The 22,475-nt window shown below is 36.2% G+C and overlaps 1 protein-coding gene across 1 annotated transcript; it reads left to right on the top strand.

Annotated features, from left to right (window-relative positions):
- The first annotated feature begins 2,529 nt into the window (after nucleotides 1–2,529).
- LOC124128817 (endochitinase A1-like) lies at nucleotides 2,530–21,460 on the top strand. Its single transcript, XM_048400481.1, has 21 exons — nucleotides 2,530–2,667; nucleotides 3,552–3,612; nucleotides 4,253–4,394; nucleotides 9,070–9,123; nucleotides 9,581–9,604; nucleotides 10,078–10,101; nucleotides 10,303–10,518; nucleotides 11,166–11,189; nucleotides 11,670–11,693; nucleotides 11,895–12,110; nucleotides 12,765–12,818; nucleotides 13,775–13,798; nucleotides 14,000–14,215; nucleotides 15,890–15,913; nucleotides 16,115–16,330; nucleotides 16,982–17,035; nucleotides 17,987–18,010; nucleotides 18,212–18,427; nucleotides 19,088–19,111; nucleotides 20,316–20,525; nucleotides 20,850–21,460. Exons 1-21 carry the CDS (start codon nucleotides 2,612–2,614, stop codon nucleotides 20,873–20,875), a joined length of 1,929 nt encoding a protein of 642 aa, XP_048256438.1. The 5' UTR covers nucleotides 2,530–2,611; the 3' UTR covers nucleotides 20,876–21,460.
- The last annotated feature ends 1,015 nt before the right edge of the window (nucleotides 21,461–22,475 follow it).

Genomic DNA, 22,475 nt, shown 5'->3' with positions numbered 1-22,475 from the left:
CAGATGACCATATTAAGACAGCCTTGAGGGGTGATTCAAATAACTGCCAGGCCTCGATTTGGGGAATTAGCTATTGGGAGCTAGCCTTGAAACCAGAGAGAAGAGAGCTGTGAGGTCCTTAGGGTTTATTCAAGCAAGGGTGTCATATCATTCAAGTTACATCAATTACTGTACAATGATAATAATGATAATATTATGCTAACACAGTGTCCATCTAATAAAGGCATAATAATAAAGGCAGTGTATTTAATATTGGAGTATGTACGGTAACATTATACAACAGATGCAATATTTACTAGAGTAATAACGGTAATGCCAAATAACATTTCTTAACAACTAAGTTGATTAGGAGCATTTTAATAGAGCATGTACGGTAAAACCTACTTGACAATTCTATGTGTGGTATGTAGCGCCTATTTGGGTAACTACGGTAAACCTTTTATGGCTATTAATATTAAATGAAAATAATTACGTAGAGCATATACGGTAGACTGCGCAAACTGTTTAGATGAGGAACATGACATTTACTTATGAAAAGACGATAAACATTAATATTTGTAGGTTCAGTAATAATTATCACAACATAATAATTTCGGTACATACGGAAAGAAAATACTTGATCCAAATAAAGATACGAATGTACGCGGTAGACAATATAGCTCGATTTTAGTTAGTGTAATTATTAGTTTTAGTAGTGATTATTTTAGTGTCTACGGTGATAAATCATGGCTGCTGTGTTGCTATTGACTACGCGCATTTCCTAAATATATACGGAGCTAGACGATAACAGCTAATGGGGTGAATACGGTAATTGTATACTTAAACGGTGCGCGTTTGAATGTACGTTGTTATGAAGTATAAAGGATGACTATAACAGTATTCAAAAAACTACGGTAATGAAATTGTGCTATAGGCTGTGTTGTAGCGTATGCCACTATATGAGGGACGGGACTCTTTACAATATATTCAAATACTTACTTAATGAGGATAAAGCCTAAGAAACATGGACTGCGTTGTTATAGCCTATTCTGTAAGCGCACATGGAAGGTAAAGCTGCTCATATACCTTCTTATCATGTAATGGGTAGGTTTCTCGGCAGGATGAAGCCGACGGATAAAAACGACATCCGCTGGGGTCATATGCGGATGGAGATGCAAATATGAAAGGTCAAGTAGGGACTACTTTCACTGTTTATACACAAGGCTCGCTAAATACAATATAATGTTTATTCCTAATGCCGGATATTTACCATCCCCAAGTACACTCGCGTGATAACCTCTATACATCGGGGGACTGTCGGACAATATGGAATAACTGACCTACGCATAAAATAAATCTTGCTTGAAACAGTTATGTTAACTAGGAACCGTTTTGTGACTAAGCTACATGTACGCTACGCTACTACACGGAAATATAAACTGTATATGCATCTGGCATGTTGAACAGATGATGTTAGACATAGAGGGGGAATATAATCATCGATGTCGAAATATAGGAGAGAACTATTGGTGCCGCATATTAATGACACATAAACTGGAGGAGCCCACGACGCATTACACTTCAAACAACACTGGAAAGTGCCTGAGTATTAAACGGTAAATAATATATAATGAGCAGTCATTTAGAACTTGTACACAGTAGATTGAGCGTTACAATATGGCAGTACTGATTCAAATTAACTATAACATTTTCTAGACAATAATAACAATGAAATAAGAAGTTTAGTCATAAAATAGGAATATTTAAATGGTACTTACCTTGAAACAAGAGAGAAGAGAGCTGTGAGGTCCTTATAATTAGGGTGTATTCAAGCAAGTGTCCTGAGGACCAATACCCAAGAAGTTATATACCCCCACAGCTCTACTCGTATCACATTAACAATTACTTTGAAGTTGTAATCTCGACACCATATAATAGCATAGGGACGACGATTGCATCAACTGCAGATAAGAGGCAATCTAATGGCAAAGTAACATTTCGGGACTTCATGAGTAAGCTGAACATGGCTTTAGTTGCGTTTTCTGACAGCGATTTGACTGCTTGTATACATCGTCTATTCCTGTGTAGTCTTAGGCCAAGGTAGTTATATGAATCTACAGTTTTGATAGGGTCGGAGCCGATAGTGAAACATAATTTCGATGTGTTGGAAGGTCCGGCACCAAAGATCACCACTTTTAATTTTTGTTAGATTAACATTTAACTTCCATAGAGCACAGGAGTCGAAAAACTGATTTAACGATCTTTGTAGGTCTTTAGGGTTATCACTTACTATAACTGTGTCATCATCATACAGTAGTATTAGGAGCTGGAAAAATACTTTTAGGTTAGTATCGATAAGATTTTCAAGATCAACACCTTTTGCATTCATTGTTCAGTAGATAGTGTTCGAGATCATTTAGGAATAATGAAAATAGGAGAGGGGGAAGGTTTTCACCCTGTCTTACACCATCATGACAAATGAAATCGTCAGAGAACTGGTTTTTAAAACTAATTTTAGATTTGATGTTGTGGTACATATTATTGAGTAGCGTAACTGGGTTGCAGTTTCGCATGAACAGGTAGCAGCTTATAAGCTCGTTATAACTTGACGTTAGACAAGGCTTCCAGCACGATGGAAAGGAACGATATAGAAGAACATGAGTATCAAGAGCTATTTTCCATATCAAGGTATGTAGAAACTCACTGGTTATCACGACACGTGTATTGACTTTACTGATGTTGCTGTACAGTGATTGTACATGTACAGTGCATGCTGTGCTTCACAAACCACATTGCAAGTCTGTAATTAAAGGTAAAGTGTGAATGATACACTGAACATTTACTTCTCAATTTACATTGTAACACATTGTCAATCCACATTCATAATGATGACATTTCCTCATGTCCATGCATTAATGTTAGTCTGTCTCTTTCAACGGGATATGAATGTTGAGCTTTTTTATATGAAATACATATTTCTTTTTGTGCATCTGTGTTGTTCGGTGTCACGTATCTTCAATCGTTTCGCAAAATAGGCTTGTGCGAACTTTAATGAAATATACTCATGTTTAAAACGGTTAATCCATATTCTAATACATTTATTAAATACGTGATGTAAAGGATTTGGAATCTGAACCGTCTATGGTCATAGTTTTCTACCAACAGAACCTATAAACACGTCATAGGAAACAAAGCTTGTATGTCTAGTCATCAAATTTTGTAAAATAGCGTTTATTGACAGATCGAATTTATATCGAATTAAGGGTATGTATTGTATTACTTACAACTGTATTATTGATATAATCGTACATCGTTTTGCCTTTCGCAAATTCTGGTACCCAATGGTTTTTACACGTTTCATAAGGGCGTTGGGGTAGCCTAGTGGTTAACGCGTTAGCTCGTCACGCGGAAGACCTGGGTTCGATTCTCCACATGTGTACAATTTGTGAGGCCCATTTATCGTGTCCCCCCACTTGATATTGCTGGAATATTGGTAAAAGCGGCTTAAAACACTACTCACTCACGACACCTTTCATTTGATTGTCATGAGTAACAAAAGAATCAATACACAGATCGCCACCAAGTCAACAAATAATAAACGATGGATCAGGGAATGACGGACAACAACATCAGGTTTGTATAAATATTTGTTGTGTCTTTAACTTTAACGTCTGTTGGTATGACGCGCCCGGGGCGTACGATATTTTTTTTATACCCACCAAGCAGGATGTAGTTCAGCTTGAGCGAGTGCATGGGGCTATATTCATTCCCCGGGTGTTCATTGCTGAATTGTGTTGGTGCACTCAGAGTATTCACGTTAAAACTGGCATGCAAGCATGAATGGCCTCCACGAATGCAAATGCGCTAGTGTAGATATCTATCTATTCGTGGGCATATGCGCGTGGTTAAACGATTGAAGTATTCCCTTTGTAAACGTGTTCGTTTCATATTGTAAATGATTATCTTCGGCGTGTTTATTCATTAATTATTTATACACACATGCTAAACATTGAACAAATTATTTATACACTTATGCTTAACATTGAACAAATTATTGATGAGAAACATTTAATGGAAACATTATACCTAAAATCCATACTTCCTTTCCAGACTAAAATAGCCAAGTGCCATAGGCATTAATCGTGCATATATATATATATATATATATGAACATATTGTCATTTATAGCATTTGGAAATTAGTGAGAAATATGCAATTTGATCAACCTGCTATTAATGTTTGAGAGAAAGCATATTTTATATTACCAATCTAGGCTGCAGACAATACCGTTACCATCATTCAAGGAAAGGAAGCCTCACGTGCGCTCTACATTACCCTTATTGTAGCTGTCATCATAATCATCTCCCTCGTCGTCCTCATTTGCGTCATCGTCGTAGTTTTCATCCCCACAAAAGGTATGAAGGCGGTTTCTTTGAGAAATGTACAAATTTTGTGTATCCATACAGTATCATATTTTGTTTTTCAACAAACCATGCTTGCCGTAAGATTGGTTGGTTTGGTTTTTTTCGCCGCACTCAGCAATATTCCAGCTATACGACGGCGGTCTGTAAATAGTCGAGTCTTGACCAGACAATTCAGTGATTGATATCATGAGCATCGATCCACGGAAATGGGATCGATGACATGCATCAACCAAGTCAGCGAGCCTGACCACGCGATCCCGTTAGTCGCCTGTTACGACAAGCATAGTCGCCTTTAACGGCAAAAAAGACATGCTGGCCGTAAGAGGCGACTAATGCGATCTGGTGGTCAGGCTCGGTTGGTACATATTATAGTATCCCACTTCAGTAGATCTATACTCATGATATCAGTTACACGGGATTGCCTGGTCCAGACTCTATTATTTTCAGACCGCCGTCATATAGCTGGAATAGCTGGTGTGGGGCGTTATACAACAAACAAACAACACAAACGCATGTTCTGAACCGACTAGTCTACAGATTACTCACTAACTGATCAATATCGCGATCGTGTCCAGTTCTCTGTCTGAAAGCTATTATTGTCATTGTATATTCAATGTATTTTCATTTTTCGTTACTATGAAATACACTGTCATTCAACATCCACAACAGTCCCTATTTAAACATTATGTTGACAACCAGGCATATTAAGTTGCACTTCAGTGGTGGTACATGATCCAATGACCGTTTTCAATAGTTTGACTCCTGAGAAAGCTTGGGGATTCTGTATTGCTCCACACTAAATTACATGTAGCACATTTGTTATGTTCTCAGGCAAGTGACTTCGAAATATGCTCTATACACACGGCAGTATATGGGTCCCCGGTAGGGTGAGATGATAATATGACTAAACCCTTTAGCACCTCACAGGCAACTTGGGTTGTAGACTAATGTGGCCTTCTTGAATTCACGGAGTTGTTATGGGGTTGTCGTCCCTCTGGTTTGCAATGATCGGATGATAATAAGTTCAAGGCCCAGTCTTGATTATGATTTTAGGGTTGATACCTGCTGCATACTGGAGTAAATTCCAGACATTTAGCTGACATGGTTCACGAAGATGTAATTGTCCAAACATCAAGACGAGATGTTTGAATCCGAACATCAAACCCTGGGGTAGTTATCCAAACATTTAGCCAGGGAGCAGTTGTAGAAGCAGCATCCCCAGATGTTATTATCCAGTAAGTTACTACATAAATGCAACACATTTTCTGAAGGGACAATAGTCATGTGAAGGCATAGCATCTGGTGCCTTCATGCCTCGTGGATGCACGTTACTGCAAGGATTATAATTGGCGTGTAAACGGTTATGCTAGGGGATTTCCTTTTCCATCGATAAAGAGATACCAGGTTTGTCCTGCACCAGCGATTGTGCAGTGTAAGGTAATCGTAATCCTTAAACTACGGTTATGAGTATCATGTACTCCGTACATATAATATTTCCTGTACCTTCTCTTCATCACGGCATATGGTTAATTGCATATATTTGTTTTTAGTTGCATCATCAGGAGACTGACATGTTTTGAACATGTTCTGTTATTTGTCCTCAGTAAATGTGTGTCTTCACATCTAATCAACAATCAAAGTGAAAATTATAAGAGCTACATACTATTTACATGTCATACCCAACCGAAATGTGACTTTTAATGATCTTAATGATGGTGTTGCAAATGAAAACTGCCTCAGGCATGTGGAATCAATGATAACGTCCTACGATCCAACCTAAAAAAAGTAAAAGACTAATTTGTCCACTTTTCTATTATATTGTTTCTATAAACGAATTGAAGAGTTTCGTATCCAAGATAATCACCGCTCTATTCGTATAAACAGGTTAAGCTCATATAGCGTCTATACTTCTTCTATTGTGTAATAAAGAGAGAAACGAAGATTCAACATATCACATTTTGTTAGCTACAATACGTTCAGACGGTTCCAACAAATTGGCTTACGCATTGGGAATGCCATTTCCGGGTCATCGGATAATATTAGATAAGATATCTCAACAGTGTGATGATAAATGGCAAATTTTAGTTAAAAGTAAAGTTGTAGTTTTTAAGAAAGGGCGTTTTAGATCATATGAAACTGTTCTTTAAAGTATTACAAGTTTTGAGGTCAAAAGTGTATCATTTCAGTACGTTACAATTAGAAGTATCATTGATTGTTTCCATCTATCACCGGATGCAGTCGTTTTGGTTAAGACATCTTGTATCTTCATAGAAGTATACCTGCAACTGTAGCACGTGGAGAATTTGGGAATTATTCACAAGTAATTCTGTTCGTCAAAACTATAAAGTATTTGACCCGTCCCTCTACACGAGGGAAAATTTATTCTGAAACTGATATATTTACACCAGTTATCTTCAGAACATAAGGGGGCGGTCGGGTAGCCTAGTGGTTAAAGCGTTCGCTCGCCACGCCGAAGACCCGGGTTCGATTCCCAACATGGGTACAATGTGTGAAGCCCATTTCTGGTGTCCCCCGCCGTGATGTTGCTGGGATATTGCTAAAAGCGGCGTAAAACCATACTCAGTCACTCACTCACTCAGCACATAAGGGTATTATTATATTGCGTATTTGATTCTAAAAACCAGTGGGTCAGTGTGGATTGGTCATGGTTTTGGGTCAGTTTGGGTTGGTAATGGTAGAAAGTGTATATTTTTTGTATTGATATTGACCAAGAGATGTGGTTGGAAGATCTGAAGAACTATCTTAATTTAGAAGTGTATAGATGATTGAAAACTGGTGTTCTCTTTGAAACTTGTGTATCACATTTAGTAGTTAAAGTATATCGCATAACGCCATAACGTGCGCTGAAGAGAGTAAAAAAACTGGGTCTTATCAGAGACGCAAAGATGAGTCATTTTTATAACTTGTCCATAGAATTATGAGTGTCACTTTGGCTTAATATTCTTGATATGTCAAAACGTTAACCACATTTTCAACACGATGTTTTCTTTGTTATAAACAGCAGCAGCTGGGGCCACTACGGGAGGTACTTTTACTAAAAACATTATTGTTTCAATACAACTGATCTGAGAATGATTCAAGTTACATCTATGTGATATCAATGGTATCATTTATCACTGTACAGTGCCATACACATGAACCAATTTGTGAGAAGCATACTGGGCATGTTTCACTGTATTTTTATGTCACCTAGGCATGTGTACCATGTCAGTTATTTGTTCAAGATCCATTCTCCTTCGAAAGTAGAGCAACTGGCGACAACATACCTCGTGAATACACTCTCCCAAGTCACTGCAAGGAGTATTATTGGTGTGTAATCGGAGCCCAAATCAACAGAACATGTTGGGGAAGTTCCTGTTACATCGCTAATGCGACACAAACTTTGGCCGGCACTGACGATTATACATTTGTCATTTTGTGCCCAGAAGAGTTCCTCATCCAGTGATAATGCTTTATTTCATAATCGGAAAGTCATGTTCTTCATCAAACCGTTACACCGTTATTATGCGTGGAATTTGGGTGATACACGTAGAATAGATAGATGCCTGTTAGATATGTCTATTTGTTGTTCGACAACAGTTTTATTAAACAATGGTTTTTTTACGTTTTTTTACAAACAAAAAACCGTTTAAATGACACCAATGATTCTGATTGTAATTGTCCTTTCAGCAAGGGATAGTTATAGAATTGGAAATGTAACAGTTAGTACCACGGGTAAAATTGAAGGTTTTTCGTTTCAGTTTCATTGCGAGTTACACATATTTCAGAACTGAAGACTTACAAGTCATTAGTAACCTCATTATCTAATAAATTAATGATAATATCCAGTTCTGAAAATACATATGTACATATTAAGATGTCTTTGTACTTAGAATTGTATAGATAATTGAAAGCTGTTTTTCTCTTTGAAAGTTGTGTATTACATTCAGAAGTGAGAGTATATTGCACATCGTATAACATTTGTTCTTTTCGGAGCTTTAGCCATACTGTGCACTAAAGAAAGGCAGAGAACTGGGTCTTATCAGAGAAGCCAGGATTTGTCCTTTTGTATAATATGTCCACAAGATTCTGATTATCACTTTTGCTTTATAATTCTTGTTTTGTCCAAACTAAAACCACAAGTTCAACGCGATTTTTTCTTTGTTTTAAATCACCAGCAGGGGCCACTATGGCAGGTAATGCAAAAATAAGAGTAAGTACAACGGGTAAGACTGAAGTTTATTCGTTTCCGTTTCATTGCGAGTGAAACATTTAAAAAAAGGAAGACTTACAAGTGATTAGTGATCTCCTTTTCTAAAATAATAATGATGAAATTCAGTTCTTAAATACATATGTACACATTAATATTTGTTTTTAAAACTAAGAATAGTATAGAATATTGAAAGCTGTTTCAAATTGGAAAGTTGTGTATCACATGTAGTAGTTCAAGTATATCGCATATCGCATAACACTTTGTTCTTTTGCCGCTAAAGCCATTCTGTGCACTAAAGAAAGGCAGAGAATTGGGTCTTATCATAGATGCGAGGATTTGTCATTTTGTATAATATGTCTACAATATATCTGATTATCACCTTTTCTTAATAAATCTTGTCATGTCAAAACACAAACCACAAGTTCAACACGATATTTTCTTTGTTTTTAATAGCACCAGCAGGGGCCACTACGGGAGGTAATGGAAAAGTAACAGTTAGTACTACGAGTAAGATTGAGGTTTATTTGTTTCCGTTTCATTGCGAGTGAAACACACTTAAGAAATGAAGACTTACAAGTCCTTAGTAATCTCATTATCTAAACTTATAATAATAATATCCAGTTCTAAAATACATATGTACACATTAATATCTTTTTGTTTTAACTTAGAATTTTATAGATCATTGAAAACTGTTTTCTCTTCGAAAGATATGTATCAAATATAGTAGTAAAAGTATGTCGCATATCGCATATCGCATATCGCATATCGCATATCGCATATATATAACACTTTGTTCTTTTTGGCGCTAAAGCCATGCTGTGTACTAAAGTAAGGCAGAGAATTGGGTCTTATCAGAGATGCGAGGATTTGTCTACAATATATCTGATTATCACTTTTTCTTAATAATTGTTATGTCAAAACACAAACCACAAATTAAACACGATATTTTATTTGTTTTTAATAGCACCAGCAGGGACAACTACGGCAGGTAATGGAAAAGTAACAGTTAGTACTACGAGTAAGATTGAAGTTTTTTTGTTTCCGTTTCATTGCGAGTGAAACACACTTAAGAAATGAAGACTTACAAGTCCTTAGTAATCTCATTATCTAAACTTATAATGATAAAATCCAGTTCTAAAATACATATGTACACATTAATATCTTTTTGTTTTAACTTAGAATTTTATAGATCATTGAAAGCTGTTTTTCTCTTCGAAAGTTGTGTATCACGTGTAGTAGTTAAAGCATATCGCATATCGCATAACACTTTGTTCTTTTTGGCGCTAAAGCCATGCTGTATACTAGAGTAAGGCAGAAAATTGGCTCTTATCAGAGATGCGAGGATTTGTCCTTTTGTATAATATGTCCACAAGATTCTGATTATCACTTTTTCTTAATAATTCTTGTTATGTCACAACACGATTCGCAAGTTCAACACGATATCTTTTTTGTTTTAAATAGCACCAGCAAGGGCCACTACGACAGGTAATATTACTGAAAGAACATTATTGTTTCAATACAACTGATCTGAGAATGATTAAAGTTAAATCTGTGGGATATCAATGGTATCATTTAACAGTGTACAGTGCAATGCACATGATCCACTTTGTGAGAAGCATACTGAGCACGTTTCACTGTATGTTTATGTTACCTAGGCATGTGTACCATGTCAGTTATTTGTTCAAGATCCATTCTCCTGCGAAAGTAGAGCAACTGGCGACAACATACCTCGTGAATACACTCACCCAAGCTACTGCAAGGAGTATTATTGGTGTGTAAACGGAGCTCCCTACAACAGAACATGTCAAGAAAGTTCCTTTTTCATCGCTAATGCGACACCAGTTGTGGCATGCACCAGCGACTATACACTTTCATTCTGTGCACTGAAAAGTTCCTCATCCCGTGAGTATGTCTTTTTTTATAATCGGAAAGTCATGTTCTCCTCTCTAATCTTTGCGTCATCATGATACGTCGAATGTGAGTGATACACGTACAATAGATAGATGCCTGTTTGTTGTTCGATTACAGTTTGCATTAAGATGTGGGTTTCTTAGACAAATAAAATACCGTTTTAATTACATCAATGATTCTGATTGACAGTTTGTACCACGGGTAAGATTGAAGTTTATTCGTTTCAATTTCAGCGCAGTTGTAACATATTCAGAACTGAAGACTTCCCCTTAGTAACCTCATTATCTGACAAATTAACGATAATAGCCAGATCTAAAATACATATGTACACATTAATATCTTTTTTTAAAACTTAGAATTTTATAGATAATTGAAAGCTGTTTTTCTCTCTGAAAGTTGTGTATCACATGTAGTAGTTAAAGCATATCGCATATCACATAACACTTTGTTCTTTTTGGCGCTAAAGCCATGCTGTATACTAGAGTAAGGCAGAGAATTGGGTCTTATCATAGATGCGAGGATTTGTCATTTTGTATAATATGTCTACAATATTCTGATTATCACTTTTTCTTAATAATTCTTGCTATGTCAAAACACAAACCACAAGTTCAACACGATATTTTCTTCGTTTATAATAGCACCAGCAGGGGCAACTACGGCAGGTAATGGAAAAGTAACAGTTAGTACTTCGAGTAAGATTGAAGTTTATTTGTTACCGTTTCATTGCGAGTGAAACACACTTAAGAAATGAAGACTTACAAGTCCTTAGTAATCTCATTATCTAAACTTATAATGATAATATCCAGTTCTAAAATACATATGTACACATTAATATCTTTTTGTTTTAACTTAGAATTTTATAGATCATTGAAAGCTGTTTTTCTCTTCGAAAGTTGTGTATCACATGTAGTAGTTAAAGCATATCGCATATCGCATATCGCATAACACTTTGTTCTTTTTGGCGCTAAAGCCATGCTGTATACTAGAGTAAGGCAGAAAATTGGCTCTTATCAGAGATGCGAGGATTTGTCCTTTTGTATAATATGTCCACAATATTCTGATTATCACTTTTTCTTAATAATTCTTGTTATGTCACAACACGATTCGCAAGTTCAACACGATATCTTTTTTGTTTTAAATAGCACCAGCAAGGGCCACTACGACAGGTAATATTACTGAAAGAACATTATTGTTTCAATACAACTGATCTGAGAATGATTAAAGTTAAATCTGTGGGATATCAATGGTATCATTTAACAGTGTACAGTGCAATGCACATGATCCACTTTGTGAGAAGCATACTGAGCACGTTTCACTGTATGTTTATGTTACCTAGGCATGTGTACCATGTCAGTTATTTGTTCAAGATCCATTCTCCTGCGAAAGTAGAGCAACTGGCGACAACATACCTCGTGAATACACTCACCCAAGCTACTGCAAGGAGTATTATTGGTGTGTAAACGGAGCTCCCTACAACAGAACATGTCAAGAAAGTTCCTTTTTCATCGCTAATGCGACACCAGTTGTGGCATGCACCAGCGACTATACACTTTCATTCTGTGCACTGAAAAGTTCCTCATCCCGTGAGTATGTCTTTTTTTTATAATCGGAAAGTCATGTTCTCCTCTCTAATCTTTGCGTCATCATGATACGTCGAATGTGAGTGATACACGTACAATAGATAGATGCCTGTTTGTTGTTCGATTACAGTTTGCATTAAGATGTGGGTTTCTTAGACAAATAAAATACCGTTTAAATTACATCAATGATTCTGATTGACAGTTTGTACCACGGGTAAGATTGAAGTTTATTCGTTTCAATTTCAGCGCAGTTGTAACATATTCAGAACTGAAGACTTCCCCTTAGTAACCTCATTATCTGACAAATTAACGATAATAGCCAGATCTAAAATACATATGTACACATTAATATCTTTTTTTAAAACTTAGAATTTTATAGATAATTGAAAGCTGTTTTTCTCTCTGAAAGTTGTGTATTACATGTAGTAGTTAAAGTATATCGCATATCGCATATCGCATAACACTTTGCCGTTTGGGGCGCTAAGCCATACTGTGTACTAAAGAAGGGCAGAGAATTGGGTCCTATCAGAGAAGCGAGGATTTGTCGTTTTTTATAATATGTCCACAATATTCTGATTATCACTTTTTCTTAATAATTCTTGTTTTGTCAAAACACAAAGCACAAGTTCAACACCATATTTTCTTTGTTTTTAATAGCACCAGCAGGGGCTACTACGGCAAGTAATGGAAAAGTAACAGTTAGTACTACGAGTAAGATTGAAGTTTATTTGTTTCCGTTTCATTGCGAGTGAAACACTCTTAAGAAATGAAGACTTACAAGTCCTTAGTAATCTCATTATCTAAACTTATAATGATAATATCCAGTTCTAAAATACATATGTACACATTAATACCTTTTTGTTTTAACTTAGAATTTTATAGATCATTGAAAGCTGTTGTTCTCTTCGAAAGATGTGTATCAAATATAGTACTTAAAGTATGTTGGATATCGCATATCGCCTATCGCATTTATATAACACTTTGTTCTTTTTGGCGCTAAAGCCATGCTGTGTACTAAAGTAAGGCAGAGAATTGGGTCTTATCAGAGATGCGAGGATTTGTCTACAATATATCTGATTATCACTTTTTCTTAATAATTCTTGTTTTGTCAAAACACAAAGCATAAGTTCAACACGATATTTTCTTTGTTTTTAATAGCCCCAGGAGGGGCAACTACGGCAGGTAATGGGAAAGTAATAGTTAGTACTACGAGTAAGATTGAAGTTTATTTGTTTCCGTTTCATTGGAGTGTATGACACTTAAGAAATGAAGACTTACAAGTCCTTAGTAATCTCATTATCTGAACTTTTAATGATAAAATCCAGTTCTAAAATACATATGTACACATTATTATCTTTTGGTTTTAACTTAGAATTTTATAGATCATTGAAAGCTGTTTTTCTCTTCGAAAGTTGTGTATCACATGTAGTAGTTAAAGTATATCGCATATCGCATATCGCATATCGCATAACAATTTGTTCTTTTGGCGCTGAAGCCAAAATGTATACTAAGGTAAGGCAGAAAATTGCGTCTTATCAGAGATGCGAGGATTTGTCCTTTTGTATAATGTGTCCACAAGATTCTGGTTATCACTTTTTCTGAATAATTCTTGTTATGTCCCAACACGAATCGCAAGGTCAACACGATATTTTCTTTGTTTTCAATAGCAGCAGCAGGGGCCACTACGGCAGGTAATATTACTAAAAGAACATTATTGTTTCAATACAACTGATCTGAGAATGATTAAAGTTACATCTATGTGATATCAATGGTATCATCTATCACTGTACAGTGCCATGCACATGAACCAATTTGTGAGAAGCATACTGAGCATGTTTCACTGTATGTTTATGTTACTTAGGCATGTGTACCATGTCAGTTATTTGTTCAAGATCCATTCTCCTGCGAAAGTAGAGCAACTGGCGACAACATACCTCGTGAATACACTCACCCAAGTCACTGCAAGGAGTATTATTGGTGTGTAAACGGAACCCCAATCAACAGAACATGTTGGGGAAGTTCCTTTTTCATCGCTAATGCGACGCAATCTTTGGCATGCACCAGCGACTATACACTTTCATTCTGTGCACTGAAAAGTTCCTCATCCCGTGAGTATGTCTTTTTATAATCGGAAAGTCATGTTCTCCTCTCTAATCTTTGCGTCATCATGATACGTCGAATGAGTGATTCACGTACAATAGATAGATGCCTGTTTGTTGTTCGATTACAGTTTGCATTAAGATGTGGGTTTCTTAGACAAATAAAATACCGTTTAAATTACATCAATGATTCTGATTGACAGTTTGTACCACGGGTAAGATTGAAGTTTATTCGTTTCAATTTCAGCGCAGTTGTAACATATTCAGAACTGAAGACTTCCCCTTAGTAACCTCATTATCTGACAAATTAACGATAATAGCCAGATCTAAAATACATATGTACACATTAATATCTTTTTTTAAAACTTAGAATTTTATAGATAATTGAAAGCTGTTTTTCTCTCTGAAAGTTGTGTATTACATGTAGTTGTTAAAGTATATCGCATATCGCATATCGCATATCGCATAACACTTTGCCGTTTGGGGCGCTAAGCCATACTGTGTACTAAAGAAGGGCAGAGAATTGGGTCCTATCAGAGAAGCGAGGATTTGTCGTTTTTTATAATATGTCCACAATATTCTGATTATCACTTTTTCTTAATAATTCTTGTTTTGTCAAAACACAAAGCACAATTTCAAAACCATATTTTCTTTGTTTTTAATAGCACCAGCAGGGGCTACTACAACAGGTAATGGAAAAGTAACAGTTAGTACTACGAGTAAGATTGAAGTTTATTTGTTTCCGTTTCATTGCGAGTGAAACACTCTTAAGAAATGAAGACTTACAAGTCCTTAGTAATCTCATTATCTAAACTTATAATGATAATATCCAGTTCTAAAATACATATGTACACATTAATACCTTTTTGTTTTAACTTAGAATTTTATAGATCATTGAAAGCTGTTGTTCTCTTCGAAAGATGTGTATCAAATATAGTACTTAAAGTATGTTGCATATCGCATATCGCCTATCGCATTTATATAACACTTTGTTCTTTTTGGCGCTAAAGCCATGCTGTGTACTAAAGTAAGGCAGAGAACTGGGTCTTATCAGAGATGCGAGGATTTGTCTACAATATATATGATTATCACTTTTTCTTAATAATTCTTGTTTTGTCAAAACACAAAGCATAAGTTCAACACGATATTTTCTTTGTTTTTAATAGCCCAAGCAGGGACAACTACGGCAGGTAATGGAAAAGTAACAGTTAGTACTACGAGTAAGATTGTACTTTATTTGTTTCCGTTTCATTGGAGTGAATGACACTTAAGAAATGAAGACTTACAAGTCCTTAGTAATCTCATTATCTGAACTTTTAATGATAAAATCCAGTTCTAAAATACATATGTACACATTATTATCTTTTTGTTTTAACTTAGAATTTTATAGATCATTGAAAGCTGTTTTTCTCTTCGAAAGTTGTGTATCACATGTAGTAGTTAAAGTATATCGCATATCGCATATCGCATATCGCATATCGCATAACAATTTGTTCTTTTTGGCGCTGAAGCCAAAATGTATACTAAGGTAAGGCAGAAAATTGCATCTTATCAGAGATGCGAGGATTTGTCCATTTGTATAATGTGTCCACAAGATTCTGGTTATCACTTTTTGTGAATAATTCTTGTTATGTCACAACACGAATCGCAAGGTCAACACGATATTTTCTTTGTTTTCAATAGCAGCAGCAGGGGCCACTACGGCAGGTAATATTACTAAAAGAACATTATTGTTTCAATACAACTGATCTGAGAATGATTAAAGTTACATCTATGTGATATCAATGGTATCATTTATCACTGTACAGTACCATACACATGAACCAATTTGTGAGAAGCATACTGAGCATATTTCACTGTATGTTTATGTTACTTAGGCATGTGTACCATGTCAGTTATTTGTTCAAGATCCATTCTCCTGCGAAAGTAGAGCAACTGGCGACAACATACCTCGTGAATACACTCACCCAAGTCACTGCAAGGAGTATTATTGGTGTGTAAACGGAACCCCAATCAACAGAACATGTTGGGGAAGTTCCTTTTTCATCGCTAATGCGACGCAATCTTTGGCATGCACCAGCGACTATACACTTTCATTCTGTGCACTGAAAAGTTCCTCATCCCGTGAGTATGTCTTTTTTTATAATCGGAAAGTCATGTTCTCCTCTCATATCTTTGCGTCATCATGATACGTCGAATGAGTGATACACGTACAATAGATAGATGCCTGTTTGTTGTTCGATTACAGTTTGCATTAAGATGTGGGTTTCTTAGACAAACAAAATACCGTTTAAATTACATCAATGATTCTGATTGACAGTTTGTACCACGGGTAAGATTGAAGTTTATTCGTTTCAATTTCAGCGCAGTTGTAACATATTCAGAACTGAAGACTTCCCCTTAGTAACCTCATTATCTGACAAATTAACGATAATAGCCAGATCTAAAATACATATGTACACATTAATATCTTTTTTTAAAACTTCGAATTTTATAGATAATTGAAAGCTGTTTTTCTCTCTGAAAGTTGTGTATCACATGTAGTAGTTAAAGTATATCGCATATCGCATATCGCATAACACTTTGCCGTTTTGGTTGCTAAGCCATACTGTGTACTAAAGAAGGGCAGAGAATTGGGTCCTATCAGAGAAGCGAGGATTTGTCGTTTTGTATAATATGTCCACAAGATTCTGATTATCACTTTTTCTTAATAATTCTTGTTTTGTCAAAACACAAAGCACAAGTTCAACACCATATTTTCTTTGTTTTTAATAGCACCAGCAGGGGCAACTACAACAGGTAATGGAAAAGTAACAGTTAGTACTACGAGTAAGATTGAAGTTTATTTGTTTCCGTTTCATTGCGAGTGAAACACAGTTAAGAAATGAAGACTTACAAGTCCTTAGGAATCTCATTATCTAAACTTATAATGATAATATCCAGTTCTAAAATACATATGTACACATTAATACCTTTTTGTTTTAACTTAGAATTTTATAGATCATTGAAAGCTGTTGTTCTCTTCGAAAGATGTGTATCAAATATAGTACTTAAAGTATGTTGCATATCGCATATCGCCTATCGCATTTACATAACACTTTGTTCTTTTTGGCGCTAAAGCCATGCTGTGTACTAAAGTAAGGCAGAGAATTGGGTCTTATCAGAGATGCGAGGATTTGTCTGCAATATATCTGATTATCACTTTTTCTTAATAATTCTTGTTTTGTCAAAACACAAAGCATAAGTTCAACACGATATTTTCTTTGTTTTTAATAGCCCAAGCAGGGACAACTACGGCAGGTAATGGAAAAGTAACAGTTAGTACTACGAGTAAGATTGAAGTTTATTTGTTTCCGTTTCATTGCGAGTGAATGACACTTAAGAAATGAAGACTTACAAGTCCTTAGTAATCTCATTATCTGAACTTTTAATGATAAAATCCAGTTCTAAAATACATATGTACACATTATTATCTTTTTGTTTTAACTTAGAATTTTATAGATCATTGAAAGCTGTTTTTCTCTTCGAAAGTTGTGTATCACATGTAGTAGTTAAAGTATATCGCATATCGCATATCGCATAACAATTTGTTCTTTTTGGCGCTGAAGCCAAAATGTATACTAAGGTAAGGCAGAAAATTGCATCTTATCAGAGATGCGAGGATTTGTCCATTTGTATAATGTGTCCACAAGATTCTGGTTATCACTTTTTGTGAATAATTCTTGTTATGTCCCAACACGAATCGCAAGGTCAACACGATATTTTCTTTGTTTTCAATAGCAGCAGCAGGGGCCACTACGGCAGGTAATATTACTAAAAGAACATTATTGTTTCAATACAACTGATCTGAGAATGATTAAAGTTACATCTATGAGATATCAATGGTATCATTTATCACTGTACAGTGCCATACACATGAACCAATTTGTGAGAAGCATACTGAGCATGTTTCACTGTATGTTTATGTTACTTAGGCATGTGTACCATGTCAGTTATTTGTTCAAGATCCATTCTCCTGCGAAAGTAGAGCAACTGGCGACAACATACCTCGTGAATACACTCACCCAAGTCACTGCAAGGAGTATTATTGGTGTGTAAACGGAACCCCAATCAACAGAACATGTTGGGGAAGTTCCTTTTTCATCGCTAATGCGACGCAATCTTTGGCATGCACCAGCGACTATACACTTTCATTCTGTGCACTGAAAAGTTCCTCATCCCGTGAGTATGTCTTTTTTTATAATCGGAAAGTCATGTTCTCCTCTCATATCTTTGCGTCATCATGATACGTCGAATGTGAGTGATACACGTACAATAGATAGATGCCTGTTTGTTGTTCGATTACAGTTTGCATTAAGATGTGGGTTTCTTAGACAAATAAAATACCGTTTAAATTACATCAATGATTCTGATTGACAGTTTGTACCACGGGTAAGATTGAAGTTTATTCGTTTCAATTTCAGCGCAGTTGTAACATATTCAGAACTGAAGACTTCCCCTTAGTAACCTCATTATCTGACAAATTAACGATAATAGCCAGATCTAAAATACGTATGTACACATTAATATCTTTTTTTAAAACTTAGAATTTTATAGATAATTGAAAGCTGTTTTTCTCTCTGAAAGTTGTGTATTACATGTAGTTGTTAAAGTAAATCGCATATCGCATATCGCATATCGCATAACACTTTGCCGTTTTGGTTGCTAAGCCATACTGTGTACTAAAGAAGGGCAGAGAATTGGGTCCTATCAGAGAAGCGAGGATTTGTCGTTTTGTATAATATGTCCACAAGATTCTGATTATCACTTTTTCTTGATAATTCTTGTTTTGTCAAAACACAAAGCACAAGTTCAACACCATATTTTCTTTGTTTTTAATAGCACCAGCAGGGGCAACTACAACAGGTAATGGAAAAGTAACAGTTAGTACTACGAGTAAGATTGAAGTTTATTTGTTTCCGTTTCATTGCGAGTGAAACACACTTAAGAAATGAAGACTTACAAGTCCTTAGTAATCTCATTATCTAAACTTATAATGATAATATCCAGTTCTAAAATACATATGTACACATTAATACCTTTTTGTTTTAACTTAGAATTTTATAGATCATTGAAAGCTGTTGTTCTCTTCGAAAGATGTGTATCAAATATAGTACTTAAAGTATGTTGCATATCGCATATCGCCTATCGCATTTACATAACACTTTGTTCTTTTTGGCGCTAAAGCCATGCTGTGTACTAAAGTAAGGCAGAGAATTGGGTCTTATCAGAGATGCGAGGATTTGTCTGCAATATATCTGATTATCACTTTTTCTTAATAATTCTTGTTTTGTCAAAACACAAAGCACAAGTTCAACACGATATTTTCTTTATTTTTAATAGCCCCAGCAGGGACAACTACGGCAGGTAATGGAAAAGTAACACTTAGTACTACGAGTAAGATTGAAGTTTATTTGTTTCCGTTTCATTGCGAGTGAATGACACTTAAGAAATGAAGACTTACAAGTCCTTAGTAATCTCATTATCTTAACTTATAATGATAATATCCAGTTCTAAAATACATATGTACACAATAATATCTTTTGTTTCAACTTACAAGTCATTAGTAATCGCACATTCTGACAAATTAATGCTTATAGCCAGTTCTAAAAATTAAACATAGTATTGTCTGAGATACCTTAAACGTGCTGTGCATTTTTGCTTTAACACAAACCATCCGGAAATAAGTAGTAATTCAGTACGTCCGATTTAACAGTATTTAGTGATAGTATTCACTGCGATGTGCTTTGTTTGTTACGTACATAGTAACGGGTGCGTTGACTTTACGCCGAAAATAATGTATGTATGAGAGAGAGAGAGAGAGAGAGAGAGAGAGAGAGAGAGAGAGAGAGAGAGAGAGAGAGAGAGAGAGAGAGAGTATTGTATTGCAAAGAGGACTGATTTGAGCCCAATGGGGAACGATCTGAGCCTTGAGTGAGAGTTTTGGGCCTGCATGCAGAGAGAGATGATAACGAATATTTCCACACATTGCTTAAAGAGACGGTATAGGGGAAGAGAGGGTGTAGGGTAAAGGTGAAAAGGACTGCAACTGTTCCTATTGATTTTACAGCTCCTCCTTCTAAGTGTGACTGCAGCACATACGCCTACATCGCAAGGGCGAACACATACCCTGGTAACTGTTCTCAGTACTACTGGTGTGTAAATGGTGTGAAGTACCCCCATGAATGTGGACCTGGACTACAGGTGCAGTTCCACATTTCAGAGGACGCTATACCTTGCACAAACATACCCTCCGACTACTACTGTAAACACGTAGAAGGTAAACTACATAAGCTGTTTCAAAGTGATATAAACAGTTTTAATATTGTTGACTAAAGCGTAACGCACTGTTTTTGTTAAAAGTTTAATCATCGAATGACTCAACGTCAGCGTTGAAATGAAACCCACACGTGTTCATATTTTCGCGGTGAATATCTTCACGATTGCTGATGTATCGTCATCAATATTCACTCCATTTTCGTATACCTGTTTTTCGTATCTGTATTTATAACAGAAATAGCCACGTTGTACGTGTAGCCTATTTTTCATATTTGTCTGGAAAACGGAGCTGATCCAGTGGTAATTTGTCCACAACATATTTCAGATGGTAACCTCCAACCCTGCGCATGAAGCACATTCCCACAGAGATATACACACACGTGCCTGCTGGGAGATGTACAGATAGATGACACCATATATGAACCTTGAATGGACAGTTTTTAAGATGCCAACACGCATCGGGACTTTTCTGCGTTCGTTTTACATGGCCCAATATATCTGATTGATAATGTAGGCATCCATTACCATAAAGTGCAGGCAGTAATTGAGGGCAATTGGTGGATGTGTCAAGAAAAAGCGGTTGTAATATATTTGACAGGTGTGGAACCGGTCAAACACACTTGAGATGTATTTCCATATTGTTAAATATACATTGTATTTGTGCTTAAGACTTCTATTGTTATTGTTTCGCGCTTTGTACTACTACAGTTGCTTTGCTTTTTTCGGAAATATGCGCGTCATTTGTAGTGGCGTGATATATATATATTTCATGTACATATTCACAAATCATGTTTTAGTCGGTCATACGTTCTACCTATATTATATTGTTTCTGTTATAATATTGTGATATGTGCATAATTGAACTGTGTATTATATATCTACTCTGTATGTTTATGCAATTAATACTCATGCAATGAACTAAAGATAGACGTTATACCTGCTGGAGTTCTTTCTTTGACTTGTCCAAGTGAACATACTAATTACTTGTAATAGGTGTGTTCTACCCGGCACCACATAATTGTTGAAAATCCTGGCAGATTTACCCGTTTCTAAAGTTAAAGAACCAAAGCACTGATTGAGTTCACTTATGAGATAAAGTACAACGTTTTCAATGTAGAACTAGGTTACTTGTAGATTTAACAACGCTTAATTGAAGTTGGAACCGAACGCGCAAAAGGATGTTTTAAATGTTAAATTGAGCGCGGTTAAATCTTCAGTATATACTGTCTACATTAACTGTTTTCAAGTTCGCGAGCGATAACTGAATATCTGATGTCAGCTCATCAAGTAGACAGAAAAGGTCCTCAAAGCGGAAAACACATGTTTATGTTCATTGCAAATACAATAGCAATCACTCATTAACCGTGACACTCTTTCTATCTGTATCAGGACAGATGTGAACCCTCTGAAATACGCTGTCTGGCTATATGCGTTCATGATCCTGACGACTGACTCGGCTAATGTCTATTGTAGAGGACCGCCTCCGTGTTCCGGTGGTAGAGCGTCCAACCAGAGAGCGGGACCGGTGGTCCCGGGTTCGAACCCCGGCCGCGTCATACCTAAAGACGTAACAATATGGTGCTTGTTGTTACCCTGCCTGACGTTAAGGGGCTAAAACAAGGTGGGCTCGGCGTCACTTTACTGTGTCTGAGTGGGGTATTCATGTTAAACAGCGGCATGGTATATCAGTGGGCCAGCACTATAAATCGGCATCAGTCCGGCCTAGTTCAAGCAGCCACACAAACACACACACGTACATGCACGTCGCTATATAAGTGCAATAATCTTGGACGCGGCGTTAAACCCAGTTTCACCTCACCTCACCAGATGGGGGATGTAATGAGCGACATGTTGACTGCATCGTTCACAGTATATACCTTAAACTCATTCATCAGTCGGTCGTGATGGAAGTGTTGATACACCGACAAGGATACCTTAGTGGAAGTATGCT

This window comes from Haliotis rufescens, unplaced genomic scaffold, assembly GCF_023055435.1.
Source record: "Haliotis rufescens isolate VD_foot unplaced genomic scaffold, xgHalRufe1.0.p SCAF_2, whole genome shotgun sequence".
Lineage (NCBI taxonomy): Eukaryota > Metazoa > Mollusca > Gastropoda > Lepetellida > Haliotidae > Haliotis > Haliotis rufescens.
This window is presented reverse-complemented; position numbering and strand designations above follow the sequence as displayed.

What these genes read in the sequence shown, in the direction of transcription:
- LOC124128817 (XM_048400481.1), top strand. Translation starts at nt 2,612, where the DNA reads ATGGAAAGGAACGATATAGAAGAACATGAGTATCAAGAGCTATTTTCC. An exon ending in AGCAGGGGCAACTACGGCAG is followed by an intron (nt 11,190 to 11,669) that starts GTAATGGAAAAG and finishes TGTTTTAAATAG; the next exon opens with CACCAGCAAGGGCCACTACG. An exon ending in AGCAAGGGCCACTACGACAG is followed by an intron (nt 11,694 to 11,894) that starts GTAATATTACTG and finishes TATTTGTTCAAG; the next exon opens with ATCCATTCTCCTGCGAAAGT.